The 18,372-nt window shown below is 42.7% G+C and overlaps 1 protein-coding gene and 1 long non-coding RNA gene across 4 annotated transcripts in view; one reads left to right on the top strand and one right to left on the bottom strand.

Moving 5' to 3' along the window:
* LOC146021976 (uncharacterized) overlaps nt 1–18,372 on the bottom strand; it is a 155,674-nt gene that overhangs the window by 44,673 nt on the left and 92,629 nt on the right. For all 3 annotated transcript variants that reach the window (XR_014451453.1, XR_014451447.1, XR_014451459.1), the window contains exon 3: nt 8,896–8,983. This is a non-coding gene — a long non-coding RNA (uncharacterized LOC146021976). The remainder of the gene's footprint in view (nt 1–8,895; nt 8,984–18,372) is intronic.
* LOC146021933 (phospholipid-transporting ATPase IC-like) overlaps nt 1–18,372 on the top strand; it is a 61,362-nt gene that overhangs the window by 32,978 nt on the left and 10,012 nt on the right. Inside the window, exons 4-19 of the mRNA XM_083155241.1 lie at nt 2,538–2,651; nt 3,824–3,922; nt 4,761–4,822; nt 4,973–5,045; nt 6,447–6,517; nt 7,530–7,612; nt 9,075–9,233; nt 9,516–9,604; nt 10,840–11,036; nt 11,730–11,938; nt 13,153–13,196; nt 13,634–13,790; nt 13,946–14,137; nt 15,010–15,122; nt 17,839–18,003; nt 18,096–18,207. Of these exons, the coding sequence (XP_083011367.1) occupies nt 2,538–2,651; nt 3,824–3,922; nt 4,761–4,822; nt 4,973–5,045; nt 6,447–6,517; nt 7,530–7,612; nt 9,075–9,233; nt 9,516–9,604; nt 10,840–11,036; nt 11,730–11,938; nt 13,153–13,196; nt 13,634–13,790; nt 13,946–14,137; nt 15,010–15,122; nt 17,839–18,003; nt 18,096–18,207 (1,939 nt within the window). The remainder of the gene's footprint in view (nt 1–2,537; nt 2,652–3,823; nt 3,923–4,760; nt 4,823–4,972; nt 5,046–6,446; nt 6,518–7,529; nt 7,613–9,074; nt 9,234–9,515; nt 9,605–10,839; nt 11,037–11,729; nt 11,939–13,152; nt 13,197–13,633; nt 13,791–13,945; nt 14,138–15,009; nt 15,123–17,838; nt 18,004–18,095; nt 18,208–18,372) is intronic.

Here is an 18,372-nt window from a genome sequence, read left to right as displayed (position 1 = left end):
ACTATAGTGTACATTTGGAATTGTATTCAGAATGAAATCCTACAAGGACGTTTTAAAGAACCAAATGCAACTAAAATGACATCAATTGTTTATATAACACAGTAGTAAATGTGTATTTTGTGGTTTCTTCATTGCCACAATTATTTTACCCCTTAAAGACTACCACTTTGAAGAAGAGAGGTTAATTCTGGTGTTTTCAATCAGGTATTGAAAACACCTGTGGATGTCACCGAGCACCAATCAAGCATAATAAGCACCAATTAGGCAGCTTTTAAAATGACTGTGATACTCAGCTCCTTCTAGACATTTACTGGTGTGGTTACAAACATGGTGAAGTCAAGAGAATGGTCCAGGAAGACAAGAGAAGAGGTGATTTGTCTTCACAGGAAGGGCAATGGCTATAAGAAGATTGCAAAGAAGTTAAACATACCAAGAGACACCATAGGAAGCATCATTCGCAAATTCAAGGCAAAGGGCACTATTGAAATGCTACCTGGTCGTGGAAGAAAGAAGATCCTGACTTCGACTGCTGTGCGCTACCTGAAGCGTAGAGTGGATAAAAGTCCCCGTGTGACTGCTGAGGAACTGAAAAAAGATTTGTCAGATGTGGGTATAGAAGTTTCAGCTCAGACAATAAGGCGCACACTGCGTAATGAAGGTCTCCATGCCAGAACCCCCAGGCGCACCCCCTTGCTGTCTCCCAAGAATAAGAAGAGTCGACTGCAGTATGCCAAAAGTCATGTGGGCAAACCACAAAAGTTGTGGGATAGTGTTCTGTGGACTGATGAAACAAAATTAGAACTGTTTGGGCCCATGGATCAACGCTATGTTTGGAGGAGGAAGAACAAGGCATATGACGAAAAGAACACCTTGCCTACTGTGAAGCATGGCGGAGGGTCAATTATGCTTTGGGGCTGTTTTGCTTCTGCAGGTACAGGGAAGCTTCAGCGTGTACAAGGTACCATGAATTCTCTTCAGTACCAGGAGATATTGGATGAAAATGTGATGCAGTCCGTCACACACCTGAGGCTTGGGAGACGTTGGACCTTTCAACAGGACAATGATCCCAAGCATACCTCCAAGTCCACTAGAGCATGGTTGCAGAGGAAAGGCTGGAACATTTTGGAGTGGCCATCGCAGTCACCAGACTTAAATCCGATTGAGAACCTTTGGTGGGACTTAAAGAAAGCAGTTGCAGTGCGCAAGCCTAAGAATTTGACTTAACTGGAGGCTTTTGCCCATGAAGAATGGGCGAAGATACCTGTAGATCGCTGCAAGACACTTGTGTCAAGCTATGCTTCACGTTTAAAAGCTGTTATAACTGTAAAAGGATGTTGTACTAAGTACTAAGATTGAATGTCACTTGGGGGTTGAATAAAAACTAATAATGATGTGAGCACAGAAAAGACATTTGTGGTTATTTCATTATAAACTTAAGTTTATATTTCTCTGACCTACAAGTGCCTCTTTCATGTAAATGTAAGCAAGATGACTGAATGATCAAAATCAATGTCAAACTGGCCAAAACATTCAATTTCAGTGGGGGTTGAATAATTTTGAAGACAACTGTATATAACAAATGTGAGTGGTTCTGGCATTTTTGGCAGAAATGACTCAAAGGGTTAATAAAAATTCAATATTAAGCCTTTTTTCACCACATACTTAGTAGGGTTTTCTAATTTATAGTGTTTATTCCAGTCCTCTGCACCTTTCAAAACCCATGCATTTCTTCTTTTCTGATGGGGTGGCGCTGTCTGCTTTGGTGGTCTAGCACAGGTTAGTCTGTATTGAGATACAGACCAGACTGTGCTAGGAACAGCAGAGTGCGAAACTCCAGGTAGGAATGGGGAACTTCAAAGGTTTTGAAAGGTGCAGGGTGCTGGAATGAACACTAGAATTAATAAAGTAGGAGTATTGCCAGATGTTTTAGTTGGAAGGGTGGACGTTCATCTTCAGTATTTACTGGTTATGCTGCGTGTTCTCTGCTGTCAGTCCCACGCTCAAGGGTTGAGTGATGGGTTTTAATTGATTAGCCCCTGGCACATTTCCCGGGAACAGAAGCTGCACGGGACAACCCCCAGTTAACTGAATCTCACCCTAAGGTGCATCTCTAATGAAACTTCTGATCATGAAAACATGGAGGCATTGCCCAGTGCTGGCAATCATATTCCATGGTACATTTTGTAGACCTCATCAGCCACATTGGTTGGGCCTTTTTATTCAAAGAAGTCCACGAACTTTAATAGTCTATCAATAGATAATGTACACAAGTGTCACAACCTAGAACAATCACATTTGGGAACAGGACCGAGCACAAGGGGATGTAAATGTGGGCTGGGAGGACCACACGTGACTTGTGGCTCCTATAACTTTTCTAGACTCTTCTAGATAATATTTATGGTTTGGTTGCTGTGGGCAACACTTATACTTTTTTCCTTTAGAAGTTTTATTGCCTCTTATCCTGTCACACATACGGTTACATTTCCCTTCATACCTAACTGCAGTCTAACTCCTAAACAATCCTGTTCTATCACCAGGGCAATGCCATCAAGACGTACAAGTATAACCCGGTCACCTTCCTGCCACTGAACCTGTTTGAACAATTTAAAAGAGCCGCCAATGCTTATTTCCTGGTCCTCCTCATCCTTCAGGTAAGGGTCTGGCCTTCAGCTCCTGGCGACGGTGGTTATTTGCATACATGATGATCTGGATTCAGGAATGCAGAGTGTGTGGAACTTTCCACGTAATAGTGTCAGCAGAACCTATAAATAATACATGGTGAGAAATGATGCATAGTCTCGGCACATGCCTCACGCCAAAACCGGTCATCCTCTTCAGTATTGCGTAACAGCTCTTGCACTGGAAGAGAGCCAAGCAAAACCGGTTCCCTCCCTCTCCAGCTTGATAGATCTGCATTGTCTAGGTCATCACCAAAAGGCCGGCATTGGTAATGGTGGATGGCGGTTGTCAACACATGAAAGGGTCAACGTGAGTTTTTCTAGTTTTTACTATTCCTCCTTATTTTTTTTCATTTCATGGAGTTTTTCATGCTTTACGGTCCACCTGGCCTGTGATTGGGAATGGTGTGCTGAACGGTATGCAAATCACTATGCTAACTCGCTAATTGGTGGTCAATATCGACAATGTAAAAACATCACCGTCCTATTGTCAACGTTGACCTGCTGCATGTCAACTTTTTGGTGTGGACCTAGACAGTGTGTAGATTTTGCCCCCGTATTTCTGTTTTAGGTCTTGATGACAACTATAAGTTAACTGGTGGAATTTGTAGTGTCCTCTGGTCATTCATCATAAGAAGCACAAATATAATCTGCATTTAGCCTACCTGTCTATGTGCTGATATATAGGGCCAAACATGGGCTTTTCATGAGTTCCGTAACCAACCATATGTCAAGTTTCTCCCCACACTGTTCATCTGTGACCACATACACCATATACTGTATAAACTATGCAGCAGGGTATATCTGACTCCTGCCTTGGTTATGTCTACAAGCTACATTGTTTAAACTATTTGTTTAAATAGAATATCTGAGTCCTCCAAGAACCTAGAACCTTACATCCAGACTCTTCATTGCTGATCTAGAAGGAGAGATGTTTAAACCTTTGGAGAGAGAAAGAAGTGACCCAACGCAACCAGTTTTTAAAAAGTTTTGTTTTGTAAACCCAATTTTAGAACACTAAAAATTCAAGGTCTAGATATTTGCCATCTTTAGGGTTCTTAACTTTTTCCTGTGATTTCAAGAAACCCATGAACTTTCCTTTTCACCATAACTTCTCCACGTTGCTGTGTTTTCTATTATTACAGGCGATCCCCGAGATATCCACAGTCTCTTGGTCGACCACGCTGATACCTCTGTTGCTCGTTTTGGGCATCACCGCCATTAAAGACCTTGTGGATGATATTGTAAGTAATGCACTGAACTACAAGGGCGGGAAGGAAGGAGAGTCTCATGAAATTCCCTGATTTATTGATGATGATTTTAAAAGAAAGAAGAACTTGAGCACTATTGTTCTCTATAAATTGTTTAGGCTGCGAATTCTGCTGCATCATTTTAGATACCTCTTTAGGTAAATCGAGAATTGGAACCAATTTTTATTTTTTTTATTTATTTTTTTGTTAAAAGAAGGGATAAATGCGCAAATCTATTTACAATTGAGGCCAACCCCCAAAACTAAGAATTCGTATTCATATCACAGTAACAATTGATAACTCAGTTGTAAATTAGTTATAGATTTGTTGGAAAATTTGGCACAATTCATACAAATTTTTTTTTTTCACCTTGTACATCCCTTTCCGATTTGGAATCCGTATGACTTAAGGAACAATTTGGGTTAAAGTTAATTTCTAAGCCTTGGATAGGGATATAATACCGGACAATGCACACCTAACTGTCATGTTACAGATGGTGTTTGGGAAAAAAAGCCAGTTAGGAGCTGGTTGGTACTTTTACATCTATCCAGAGCTTACTAAAAAGACTTGTATATTTTTTATATATTTCCACATGTGTTGGCATCATGCTGAATCCACGTTTTGGGTGAAAAGACTCTTGACATTGCTTTTAGTTGGGTATCTGGGCGGCCCGTCGAAATTGATGGCACGTGGTTGCCAACAATAGTTCAAAGAGGGATCATTGTCTTTTATTTATGAAGCGCAATGTTTTCCTTGGCATCAGACAAGCCAAAAGCTTTGACGTCCGAAAATACAAAATCTATTTTAATATAATTTCTCTTATTTTTCAAAGGCCCGACACAAAATGGATAATGAGATAAACAACCGACCTTCTGAAGTTATAGAGGATGGAAGGTAAGCCGTGAGGGGGAGAGAGCTGTTCTTCCATCATTTATTCCCAGAATACTCCAGTACAATGATGGGCGTACTTTATCTTTAGTACGGCTAATAGATAGTTAACATAGGACTGTTTTACTAACTACGTAATTGTTGACTCTCATTTAGGTTTAAGAAAACAAAGTGGAAAAACATTCGTGTCGGGGACGTTATACGAATCCACAAGAACGAGTTTATTCCGGTCAGTGTTTATGGTGTGCGTTCAGAATGGCGCTGTGAAAATGAAGCGTAGCGGCATGGCGTCCCAGAGAGTTCTGCCCCCAATGTATCACCTTTGTTCAAAAACAGGTTCCCTTACATAAAAAGTGGAAGCTGATCCCTAGTTTATGTTAATGGAGTGGCCACATCGCTTTACCGCTAGGTCTGTTTATAATTTCTTCAAATGGATCACTTCCAGATGTGCTGGTTTTATATATAGGCCAGAAGACTACCAACAAGATGGCATTCTGTTACTCCATGTATAGAAGTGACCTCCTACATCTAGCCTCAATACGCCATGTGGCACAAGACAGATGGCCAAAGGGAGCAGCGCCAAGCGTTGTAGCCACCCAAATGTGTCTTAATTGCAAAGCGATGTCCTGAAACCGATATATTAGACCGCACTGATTAATTATATATCCGACACTTGTATATCTGTGCTTGACTGAATCTGTATACAAAGCTCACACAATGGTTGGCCGCTGCCTCATAGTACTTCACATTAGAGAATCTGCCTCCAGTGCGGCGCCCAGCGTGTATCAAACTAATCGGTGCAGTCTCGCAAAGCGGTTTTGTGGCATTTTATTGATATTAAGATGCAAAACAAGATGTTCGGTGCAACCAGAGAGGAGTTGTTTTGGTGCGACACTCGCAACAGTTTGAGGACACATCTGTTAACCTAAGCTTTTACTAAAGATCCAATAGGATATAGCATTTACAGAAAGCTAGATGGGGAAAGTGGAAGGTGTCTGTGACTTAGAAATAAGTAGTCTAAGCCCAAGTAGACCTGGTGTGGGTGGGAGGAGAAAGTAAAATCTCGGCCAGTGGGATGCATAACCCTAAATGAGTCAGCAAGTTGAGGGTCATGGAGTACCTGCTTAACCTGCCATTGTTTGCATTGGGAGAAGCTAGGGGTGACAGGGGAAGTGTCTATGGGTCAATTTAAATCCCCACTAGGGATGCCAATCCCGGGGCATTTTTTTCAATCCTGGGAATCGGGATTGGAAAATGCTCAATCCCGGGATTGGCATCCCTAAACTAAAACTGCCGCTGTACCCCCACAGAACTTACTTTTTGGGAGCTGTGGAGGGGAGCAGGCGGCAGTGGTGCGGGGGCAGGCGTCAGGAATGACGCGGGCGGCTGGGAGGGATCCAGAAAAGAGTATAGCGACCCCTATGGATTTACCTTCAGGGTTGTTGGAATAAAATGCAAGGGGAAATCTGTTGTTGGGAAGGGAGAGGGGGGGCGGGCCAAAAATCTAGGGGTGTGTTTCCTGTATTAACACAATATCTACCCTGTCCGACCACAATGTTCTGGGTAGCTGGGACCTTTCTGGGCCACTTAATGAAAGTTACCATAACCTGTATGTGTTTATGTTTTGCAGGCGGATGTGCTGCTCTTATCCAGCACAGAACCAAACAGCTTGTGCTATGTAGAAACAGCCGAACTTGACGGGTACGATTCTGCTATTGATGTTGCAATTGGGACTTTTTTTTTATGCTTGTCCATCTGGACTCCAAATGGGAATGGTAAAGTGTGCCAGGTGCAGCAGTAGGCGAGGTACCTGGCCCCAAAGTTTGCCAAACAAGCCACACTAATATTGAGGGTCGACGTGCTCAGGCATTAACATTGACACAGGAAAAACCTAGTGCATCTCGACCTACTGACTGGCTAGCTCCCTCTAGTGGATTGTGTGTGACAATGCAGTCTGGCAGTTGTCCTATGAAGATGCTTGATGATGATACTATTATTACTTTATTTATAAGGCCCCACAAGTGTTTTGCAGCACCTTACAAAGGAACAGTACAGGGAGACAGGACTTAACATTACAGTAAATGAATAACAGAGTACAGGTAAAAAGAGCGCCACAGTTCAATACACATTACAGCTTATATGTAAGTAGTGAGGACTTGACCAATGTGCTACTAGGGGCTGGTGCCCAAAAATGGAGATGAGTATGTGGACAAAGATGGTCCCTGAGTGCGTATGGGAGAGCTGTGAGTGAAATGTGAAGAGAAGAGGGCTCTGACAACAGGAGGGAAGAGTATTAAACTATATAGACATAGTTTTCGATGCAGTCACCACGGCTTATTTTAATAGATCTAAATATTCGGTATCCGGACTCATGATTGACTCTAGGCCGACAGGGTCCAAAGGCTGACATGCTTTTTTTTAAACAAAATTTTGAGCCGACATGTGCTGACAGGCGGTATTTCACTCCCTATCCTCCACTATGGCGTGGAGGGAGAATAGAAGAGTGTGCCGAGCCCGAAGCATGGCGACAATGTCCACGTCGACAAACAATAAAAAACATATTTACAATACAAACATTATTGGCTAGTAGCTGTGTGTCACCGCCGGACAGTCATCCAGCACCCATGTGCCGCGATGTGTGCTGAGTGAGCTGTGCTTAAGCACCTCGCTCGGCACCGTTAAATAGAACCAATTCATTTTTTTTTTTTTTAAGAGAAACGAACTTGAAGTTCAAGATGTCTCTGGAAGTGACGGACAAGCTCCTGCAGGAGGAAAGGGCGCTGGCGGACTTTGATGGTGAGTAGGGTGTCAGTCTTGCCTCTTCTAGTAATGCCTAGGGGCTTTTTTCACATTTCTGTTTTTAAATAACTCTCTTAAACCCTTGACCATTATGCAGCGTGGTGATAGAGAAAACCAGGCCAAAAACTTCAACTGTCATTTGTATTGATTAGTTTGCATTGTGTTATTACCTGGTAATACTGATAGGAGTCAGTAGGATCATAGACCACAGTTCGCCCCATGTGATCAGACTGAAGTCAGTTGTTATAGTGTTTCTCTTTACTATTGTTTTGTTTGTATAAACCTTCCCCAGAAAAGGCCGCCAGCTGGGAACATTGTTTCTGCAAAGCTTGAGTTGTGTTTGAAAATTAAGTTGTCTCCTTAATAAGTCATGATAATGTATGGGCCAACCAGCCCCTTAACTGTCATTTTCAAACCCAACCTGTAACACGGCAGTTGCGAGCTGATTGGCTGGGGTTTTATCACCTTCCACTTTGGGAGGTATTCAATGTAGGGTAACGACTGTCAGGCTGGCACGACAGCCGTGACCCTGTTCTGTTCTAGGAACGCTCAACAGGGATTTTGCAGGCAGGATTCAATGTCCCGGCTGCCGAGCGCCGAGAAGGGGGCGTGGCCGGGAGAAGCAGGCGGTAATCGGTGAGCTGCTGCTGGGAGCTCGTCAATTCCTGGCCATTCTCGGTAGAACGTGCTCGACTGCTTGAGAAGTCGTGCTCCTTCTGCAGAGATCCCTGTTCAGTGTTGGGAATGGTGGTGGGAGATTGAATATCCCCCTTTATCTCAATCCAAGGCTTAGTATAAAATAAATAAACCCCTTAGTTGCTAAAAGTGTTAATTAGTACAGATTCCTGCAGGGGTCAGGCTTTCCGTTCATAAAACGAAAATCAATAGATTGGCAGTAATAAAAAGATATTAATATCCGTCTATTGCAGCATGTAATCCCTTAAAGATCGCACCAGGCTTCTGTAACCTGTCTCTCTCCATCTGACTTTCTGTTCTATAAGAGCAGGAGAGCTGCAGATTATCTGTGCTCACGGACTACAGCTTTCTGCATTGAGTGGCTGCCTGGGAACATCCAATCTCCTCCACAGCGATGTGCTGTCATCCGCCCTACGTTGTTAGTTTGAGCGTGCCAACCATATTTGTTCACCTGGCGATTGTACTTCTGCCATGAATACTTCAAACAGAAGACATTATTCAAACAAGTAGAATTATGTTAGGAGTAACTGGCTAGTGCTACCTAGTGGGTTAATTGCAGACAGCACGTACAGCACGACGCTTACCTTCAGTGCTTTATCCAAGCTTTGAGAAAGTCTGACGTAAGCATAGGAGTCCGTTCCATTCATTGTAAACATCCTGTACTTTTTTGTTCTGTAAAAAAAAAAAAAAAATCTTTATTAACTTCACTTAGACATAAGTCACAACTGTGTTGGTCTAAACATTTTTGTTATCTTTCCCCCAGGGATGGTTATATGTGAAGAGCCTAATAATCGCCTGGATAGGTTTGTGGGGACCCTTTGCTGGCGTGGCATGAGCTACCCGCTGGACGCAGATAAGATATTACTCCGCGGCTGTACCATCCGCAACACTCTCTACTGCCACGGCCTAGTCTTATTCGCAGGTAAGCTGCTTGTTGTAACCACCTTATATATTTATTATGTGTTTACAGTTTCTTATATAGCGCAGCAGATTCCGTTGCGCTTTACAACTGGAAACAGTGATAAAAGCCAACTGGGTAGTAACAAACCGACATAAGGGTTGGAGGGCCCTGCTCGCAAGCTTACACTATATACTTTTATACAAGTCGTCTTGATTTCTATCCTGGCCAAAGGGGGTCTTTTGTGATATTTTAACATTTAATGTCTAAAAATGATCTGTTTTGTTTTATTTTATTCTTTGTTAGGTTCTGATACAAAAATCATGAGGAACAGTGGGAAAACTAGGCTGAAAAGAACAAAAATTGACTATCTGATGAATTACATGGTGTACACGGTAAGACTATAAGATACCGGATAATCAAACTAAACTTTGTGTAATATGATGTATGAACATTACAATTGAAATATTTGCTTTTCTGCATCATTTAAAGGTATGCGTTCATACTTTCAGAGGGTCCTTTGTCTACTAGGCTGATGCTGTCTTCTGCTGGATCTAACTTTTTACACTAGCTACAATTCCAGCAAGAAAACAAAAATAGAACACCATAAACCTATAAGAGAATGAGCGTGTAGGCCGCTTTCTGGTGTTACCCTTATAAGGGGTTGACGCCCAACTGCTGGCTCCTCCACTGCAGCGTGAGGTAATTGGGCTTTCCTCACAAAGCCACACCTTTTTAGTAATGTCAGTGGGGCTCCTACAAAGCCACACTCCATTTACACAAAACCACACTTTTCTACTTGGCATGCAGTCGGGGATGACTTGGCCGTACACCATCTGTCAGACAAAGATCTAGGTGCTGCCACTGGTGTACATCTGTGTGTACTTGCGTGGATGCCCACTTTCTGTGTCTATACATGCTGTCGTACCACCTGATGCCTCTCTGCCATGGCTTGAATCAACCCGATGGCAGGTGGTGATTTCCCAAACGGAATGGATGTGTGTTTATGTCCAGTCCAGCGACACTCCCCTAACCGGTCCTTGAGGAGGACCATCGCCGTATCTGTTTAGCCACCATCCAGGAGTGCCCAACACATTTTCAAAAAGCTTCTCTTTGAATCTGCCACCCTGTACAAACACCATCGCTAAACTCTGCCAGCATCGGCAATGTTCGCCAATTGTGGCCAAAAACTCCAATCCAAAGAACAGCATGTACAACGGCTCCTATTGGCCGTATACATCCGCCCACACTGGATCTGCAAAGCAGTCTTCTTGCCAGACAGAGAAGCACCCCCTTCCCCTGACATTACTCTGTTTATAAAGGGGTTTGTGAAAGCCTGATGGATTTACTTCATGGCCTATAAAATATGTATATTATTCCAGATAAATAAGAGTTCTTTAAACTACAGGAAATATCCTTCCACAAAAAGGATTCTTATAATAGTTCCCAATTCTGAGCATAAATAGATCCATATTTCAGCAGAGGAAACGGTCACTAGATCGACCCCATTTAGGTGAACCACTGAAGGTTGACAGGGTTGGGTCTACAACTGAAATGGGCCTACCAAAGCATTAGGTCAACAATGGCAAGGTCGAGACGAGTTATTCACGTTTATTTTTGTGCCCACTAGATTTTTATCCTCCTGATCCTGGCGTCGGCTGGACTTGCTATCGGACAAACTTTCTGGGATGCGAGACTAGGCCAAGCCAACGTATCCTGGTATCTCTATGACGGGAACAATTACCCACCCTCTTACCGAGGCTTCCTGGCCTTTTGGGGGTATATCATCGTTCTCAATACCATGGTGCCCATTTCTCTCTATGTGAGGTAAGCTTAAGAGCTATTCTTTTAAAAGTCACCATAATACCATATAAGATAATGCATCCCCTACAGTCTGACAGGCAATGGTCGCGTTCCAAGTTATTTTATACCAGTCACCGACATCAGATAAAGATAAAAATGTGTTTGTTTATGTAGTAATTACTTGTGTTGTCTATTAGTCGATTTCCTAAGCCTTGGATATAAAGTACAAGCCAATCAGCTCCTAACTGTTGTGCTACAGGCTGTGTTTGAAAAATAAGTTAGGAAGTGATTAGTTTGTGCTTTTGTGATAGATGGTTTAAGCCTGGTGAAGTGATAAAGTGGAAGTTGATAATGCAATAGCCAATCGCCTCCCAACCTCTTGGCTGGTACTTTGCCATCAACTTTATCACTTCACCAATCTGTCCCGTTATCTTTATCCAAATTATCTCTCCCCGGTGTTGGATATATTGCATAAACATGCGCCCCCCTCCCCGGACCCTAATCTGTAGTATAAATATGTTGTATCGTCTTTCACTGATCTGGGAATATCTATACCTCGAATGATGTCCCCCACCAACAATTCGTTTGATATTAGAGTTCTAGGAGCAGAGAAATATTATGGATAAGAGAAAACAAATAATGGAAATGTACTGTTTAATTCCGACGGCAGTTGGGTTACGGCGTTTCATTGTAGCATTTCTGGTATTGTGCTCACAGTGTGGAAGTGATTCGCTTGGGCCAGAGTTACTTCATTAACTGGGATCTGCAGATGTACCATCCTGAGAAGGACACGCCGGCCAAAGCCAGAACGACTACCCTAAATGAACAGCTGGGACAAATCCAGTATATCTTCTCCGACAAGACCGGGACCCTGACGCAGAACATTATGACTTTCAAAAAGTGCACCATAAACGCGGAGACCTACGGTGAGTTATCGGGAGGCCTAGAGGATCAGCCTGTACCCTATATACTAAAACCCACAATAGCCCCAAGCACCTCAGTAAGTAGAGATGACTTCAGATGCCCAACATTTTTAAGGAAGTGCTGGCACGCACAACAGCTGAATTACCCCCATAGAGTTGAGGAGCAGTGTCAATTTTAGACAGTATGGTAGCGAGATACAGCCGGGCTTCTAGGTTTGATCGAACAGATGATGTATCTGTTATGGGTCTGCGTGTGAGGACGTACAGATTGTGTCGCTATCCACCGCAGCAGATCTGCAGACACATCCGGCTGTGTGTATCGGCGACTTACCAACAAGTCATCTCAGCTGGGCCAGCATATTCAAATGCCCGCCAAGCTTGATGTAAGGCCTGACTATCGAGTGCCTGGTGTATATGCTTACATCATTGGCTGCTCTATGGGCACGAGAAGTCTTCTAGGTGTATACACAGCTTAAGTCACACACATTTGGTTGTTGACCGTTTGTGTGTACGCCCAACCAAGCGGTTTATTTAATAAGCCTTGGACGGAGGTAAAGTACCAGCCAATCATCTCCTAACTGTCATTTTTCAAACATTGCAGTTAGGAGCTGATGACTTAGCTCCATCCCCTTTAGCTCCATCCCCTTTATCTCTACCCCTAAGTATTGTAATCTATAAAATGACGTACGGTGCATTTATAAGAACACCGTATCTGATTTAACAAGATGAAATGATATATGCATTGTGGGGTCTAAATACTGTATCCTATGTTCCTGTTTATACCATAGACAGAAGTGTTTTTGGAAATTAAAACAAATTTATCCTCAGAACCTGCTGAGGTATTAGTATGAAAATGTGGAACGCTGCACCTACGCGTTTCATCCAGTGACACGTCTCCTAGGGGGACATAGACTAGTCCAGACATGGGCTGATGCAGGATCTTGGCAGATGAATTATTGGTGTGATGTTGGTTGGGCCCTTGAATATTCACTTTCGCGGTTACATTGACCACATCTCCACACCTTCTAAAATGTCACTTGTATCCTTCTCAGAAAAGTTTACCATTATAAGCCACATGAATATAATTACTTTTTATTAGGCCAGACCAAAAAAAATTTGGAACATTTTTGCATACCAACCTCAATGGGCGGGTATACATTTAAATTTTTTGGGGCTCCAATTTAATCCTCTAAATGGTATCACATGTTTATTTTTAGGTGAAAAAAGAGAAGTTGCTGGAAACAAGTCTACTTATAGTGAGGTATGTTATCCGTAACCATTTATATACAAGGGCTACCGTAGGTGCAGAGAGTGCAGCTGCTATGGGGCCCAGAGCTGAAAGGGGCTACCTTGCCTTTTACGCATGTTCTATATAGGGGTGAGCTCCCATAGCTAAAAGTATTGTCCTTGCTTTATCTCGTAAAATATGATCACCGTGGTTGATGAATATTCAGTCACCGGACGATGCTTGGTTGCCCCAGAAAAAAATGTTGAGTGAGAGCGAAATCGGTTTGGTAGACCTTTTATAATGCCGTGCTGAGCCGGAATGCAACTCCAGAGATTACGGGACCATCATTTTAGTCCACTGATAATTTGGCCTCTGATTTGCACAATTATCACCTTTTTATACTAATATGTTCTTTATGCTTAGCTGGCTTCTTGTTTATGTGATTGGTTCTATCTCCTCTTCATCTGCAGCAAGTGGATTTTGGCTGGAATCCTTTAGCGGATCCAAAGTTTACATTTACCGACCACTACTTGATTGACCAAATCCGATCTGGGAAAGACCCGGACGTCCGTCTTTTTTTCAAGATCCTAGCTTTGTGCCATACCGTGATGGTGGAGAAGTCTGAAGGTGAGTTCTTGCTCTATGGCGAGGTTCACTGTTCACCATAAAATTAATATTAAAACCAGGTTTAGGAAATATTTTTTTAAAGCTTTAATGATGATTTAAGGGTTTTTTTTTTTTTTTTTTTACAAGTGAAGTTTACGCTTCTACGTTGCTTGCAGGTGGCGAGATAGTCTACCAAGCGGCATCACCAGATGAAGGCGCGCTGGTAACGGCGGCCAGGAACTTCGGCTTTGTGTTCTTATCGAGAACCCAGAGCACCATCACTATTAGTGAGCTGGAAAAAGAAGTTACTTATGAGGTTCTTGCTCTTCTTGACTTTAATAGTGACCGAAAACGTATGTCTGTAATTGGTGAGTAATATATATATATATTTTTTGTTTTTTAAAATTATTAAATATTTTTTTTATTCTTATTTTTTGTTTTTTGGAAGGGGGGGGTGGGGTGTTATATTCATTATAGCATTGTTTTGGGTCTTTTTTATTTATTTTTATTTAAATGAAAGCAGTAACCTTCAACAGCAAATATCAGTTTAATTGATAACCAAATGTTAACCCTAATTTCCATTTAATATTACAAACATTCATAAAACACATAATATTTATGTGGAAAATTTAAATTTGGTTATGAAATAAGTTGGATAAATTAAATACTTCAGACAGCATGGCGAGCGCAACAAAGCCCCTTGCGGGCTCCCAACGGTGCCACGAATGCAACTTCAGGAGCTAATGTGGATTGAACAAAGATTGGTTATATGTACGAAGCCGTGGCGAGAGTTAAAATACCAACCAGTTCCCGTCAATTTTCAAACACTGCCTGAAACATAGCAGTTATGAGCGGGTTGGCTGGTACTTGATCTCTAGGTCTTTCTCTGAAGCTTAGTAAATAGACCAGTCATATCCAACATAGATGTCCACACAAGTAATGTCAGTCATAGATCCTTGTGCATCTCCTCGGTCACCATGACAAAACATTGCTTCATCGTCGTAGTAAATGGTCAGCCAGAAGAAGAGCTTTCGGTTGTCTTCGACCCAACCTATTATTGACGCGTTTCACCCTATAGATTATTGTGATTATAACAGCTGTGATTGTAGGCAGCTCTTGCTTACTAGAGGTTGTGCTTCATAATGTTAGTGTTTAAAGTAATTATGGAGTTGTTGGAATATGTATGGTACAACGTCTAGTGTGTTTTAACTGTAATTTTACCTACTTTTTCCCCACTCAGTAAGAGAACCCAGTGGTAACCTCAGACTGTACTGTAAGGGGGCCGATACCGTTATATATGAACGTTTACATCCAGATAACCCCATCAAAGAAGAGACTCAGGAGGCGCTGGATGTGAGTTTGTATGTTCTTATGTTGGCAGTAAAATCAAAAATGTTGAGTTCAAAGTTTGAGATGAGAATTAGATTGGAACAAAAAGAAAAGGGTTTTGCGCCGGTCGCACAAGATAAATGTTTTCAGGAATTTGAGCGTGGACCCCTATTATACAAGCGAAATATTTACTAAGGAAACATTCCCAAATGGTAATAAGTATATGCGGGGGTGCTACCACAGGACATAGATAGAGACAATATTTGTTTGGAGAAGAAAGAATGTCACTGGAGTGGTGCACTAAGAGAGAAAAAACAATCACACTTAAAAAGTAACTTTTAATAGGAGTAGCTAATAAAATGTTGCGAAATATAGACTAAAAATGAAACATGTAAGACACGGACAGTGTAGTTAAAAGGATACTAGATCCTCACACAGTGATCCCCTCTGATCAACCGTCCTCTATGTTTATTAATGAAATGGGTGCGATTTGGTCAATTAATACACAGATGTATCAATTAGTCCTGTTAGTCCCACAGATACAGTATATATCAGGGAATTAAATATTTTATCCCATATGCAGTGGTGACAGGACAGGTACTAATCTGGCAAGTGTTTAACGTGAGTTAAGTCAGGGAATACAGCTCGGAGCCAATAGTGAAAGGCAACGTGCATGTATTCCTCTGATGCCGGCTGGGTTCAAATGCGGCAGCCCAGTCCAAGTGCCGGCTACCGAGTCAGCGCTGGAGTCCCCGGCTGTAGAGATGGAACCCGCCGCCGCTGCTTGCCGTACAGGGGTGTCAGGAGCGAGCCGGAGTGTCAGGCAATGACGCTACCGGTCAAACACTGCCCTGTTGGGAGCTGCGGTGTGTGGCGCCACAACACCGCTTCTAATGCTCCACGGACTCACTGAAAAGTGACGCCCGTTCAAGGATTCGCACCGTTTAAGCTAAACATATACAATATACATTTCAAGAGGGGAAGGGAGATAGAGGGGTTTTCACTGCGGATGCAGTCGGTCCGCAGTGAAAACCCCTCTATCTCCCTTCCCCTCTTGAAATGTATATTGTATATGTTTAGCTTAAACGGTGCGAATCCTTGAACGGGCGTCACTTTTCAGTGAGTCCGTGGAGCATTAGAAGCGGTGTTGTGGCGCCACACACCGCAGCTCCCAACAGGGCAGTGTTTGACCGGTAGCGTCATTGCCTGACACTCCGGCTCGCTCCTGACACCCCTGTACGGCAAGCAGCGGCGGCGGGTTCCATCTCTACAGCCGGGGACTCCAGCGCTGACTCGGTAGCCGGCACTTGGACTGGGCTGCCGCATTTGAACCCAGCCGGCATCAGAGGAATACATGCACGTTGCCTTTCACTATTGGCTCCGAGCTGTATTCCCTGACTTAACTCACGTTAAACACTTGCCAGATTAGTACCTGTCCTGTCACCACTGCATATGGGATAAAATATTTAATTCCCTGATATATACTGTATCTGTGGGACTAACAGGACTAATTGATACATCTGTGTATTAATTGACCAAATCGCACCCATTTCATTAATAAACATAGAGGACGGTTGATCAGAGGGGATCACTGTGTGAGGATCTAGTATCCTTTTAACTACACTGTCCGTGTCTTACATGTTTCATTTTTAGTCTATATTTCGCAACATTTTATTAGCTACTCCTATTAAAAGTTACTTTTTAAGTGTGATTGTTTTTTCTCTCTTAGTGCACCACTCCAGTGACATTCTTTCTTCTCCAAACAAATATTGAGAATTAGATTGCCCATTAGAAAATGACAAGTGGTAATCCCAAAGGATGATCCGTCCCACATCTGTTGTGTGCAGTGTGAGCAAGGTACATGCCAGTTAATGCAGTGGTAGGGTCCCAAGCTTAATGGATGTGGTCAGATGCAAGGGGGCAGATTTATTAAGCTCATGAAGTGATAGTGTCTGGTTTTTATCACCGGCCAATCAGCTCCTAACTGAAGTTACAGGCTTGGTTTGAAAAATGACGGGTAGGAGCTGATTTGCTGATGATAAAAACCAGACACTTTATCACTTCACCGGGCTTAATAAATCTACCCCTGGAAACGAGCCACCACAGAGGAACAGCTATTAGAGATGACAGACAAAGAACCGGACCACCTTCTCTGGCAGGAGGGCTAATCTTCATCTACTGTAGTATACATAGAAACCTATCAAGCATCTAAGTCCACCCACGTTCCTTCCTGCTCTACCAAGTCAGTACCCTTAGAGGAGGGAGTGGGGCCTTCTAGGAATTTCCCTGTACAACTGTGGACCAGTCCAACCCTGGCAAAAGGCTCCGTGTAGCGGGGTTGGGAAGATCTCACATGTGCGGTGTCCAGATATTAATGTGATCTTTCCACAAACTATCCCAGTGTGAGGCTTAAGGTCAACCAGTGACTATTCAAGATCAATCTAGTGCTACCTGGTCTCCTCACCTTTTCTTCAGTTTTAAAACTGGGCAAGATGTGCCAGCTCCAACAAAACTGACCTCCTACTTCAGAAACTAAGCCATGCACCCAGTATTTAACATGGTGAGATTTCCTTTCTTGAATAGATTTTTATTTTTTAATTAATGTTGCCACATAGATCAAGTTCTCAGTGATTCTAAGAATCATGACAATAGTCCTGTAGCATTCCATTTCAAACTGGTTGATGGGTACATTGATCCTTAATCTGTATGTATGGTAACAACCCCTTACTTATCCATTCAGGTGTTTGCCAATGAGACCCTGAGGACTCTCTGTCTCTGCTACAAGGACATCAGCGAGGAGGAATATGCCATATGGAATAAGAAGTATGTGGCAGCCAGCCTCTCCATGTCCGACCGTGATGAGGCTCAGGATAAAGTGTACGAGGAGATTGAAACTAACCTGTTGGTAAGTACTTAAGGCCATGACTTATGGCTGTCTGATCTTTGGCTGCTGGTGTATCTGTGTCCTGTAAACTTACTATGAATTTACCGTAACAGCTGTTGGGAGCCACCGCTATAGAAGACAAGCTGCAGGACGGTGTGCCATACACAATCTCTAAACTTGCCAAAGCAGATATAAAGATTTGGGTACTTACAGGGGATAAGAAAGGTGAGTACACTGCACCTACCAAAACTCCTTTGTCCATGTGGTTTTAAGCAATTTATAGCAATCCTAATAATAATTCTGGTTCCAGAATTAGACCATTTAAATAAAATGTTTGTAACGGGAAACCAATTATTTCTAAGACATTATGCTCATCCAGATTTTAATTAT

This window comes from Crinia signifera, chromosome 1, assembly GCF_055691185.1.
Source record: "Crinia signifera chromosome 1, ASM5569118v1, whole genome shotgun sequence".
Lineage (NCBI taxonomy): Eukaryota > Metazoa > Chordata > Amphibia > Anura > Myobatrachidae > Crinia > Crinia signifera.
This window is presented reverse-complemented; position numbering and strand designations above follow the sequence as displayed.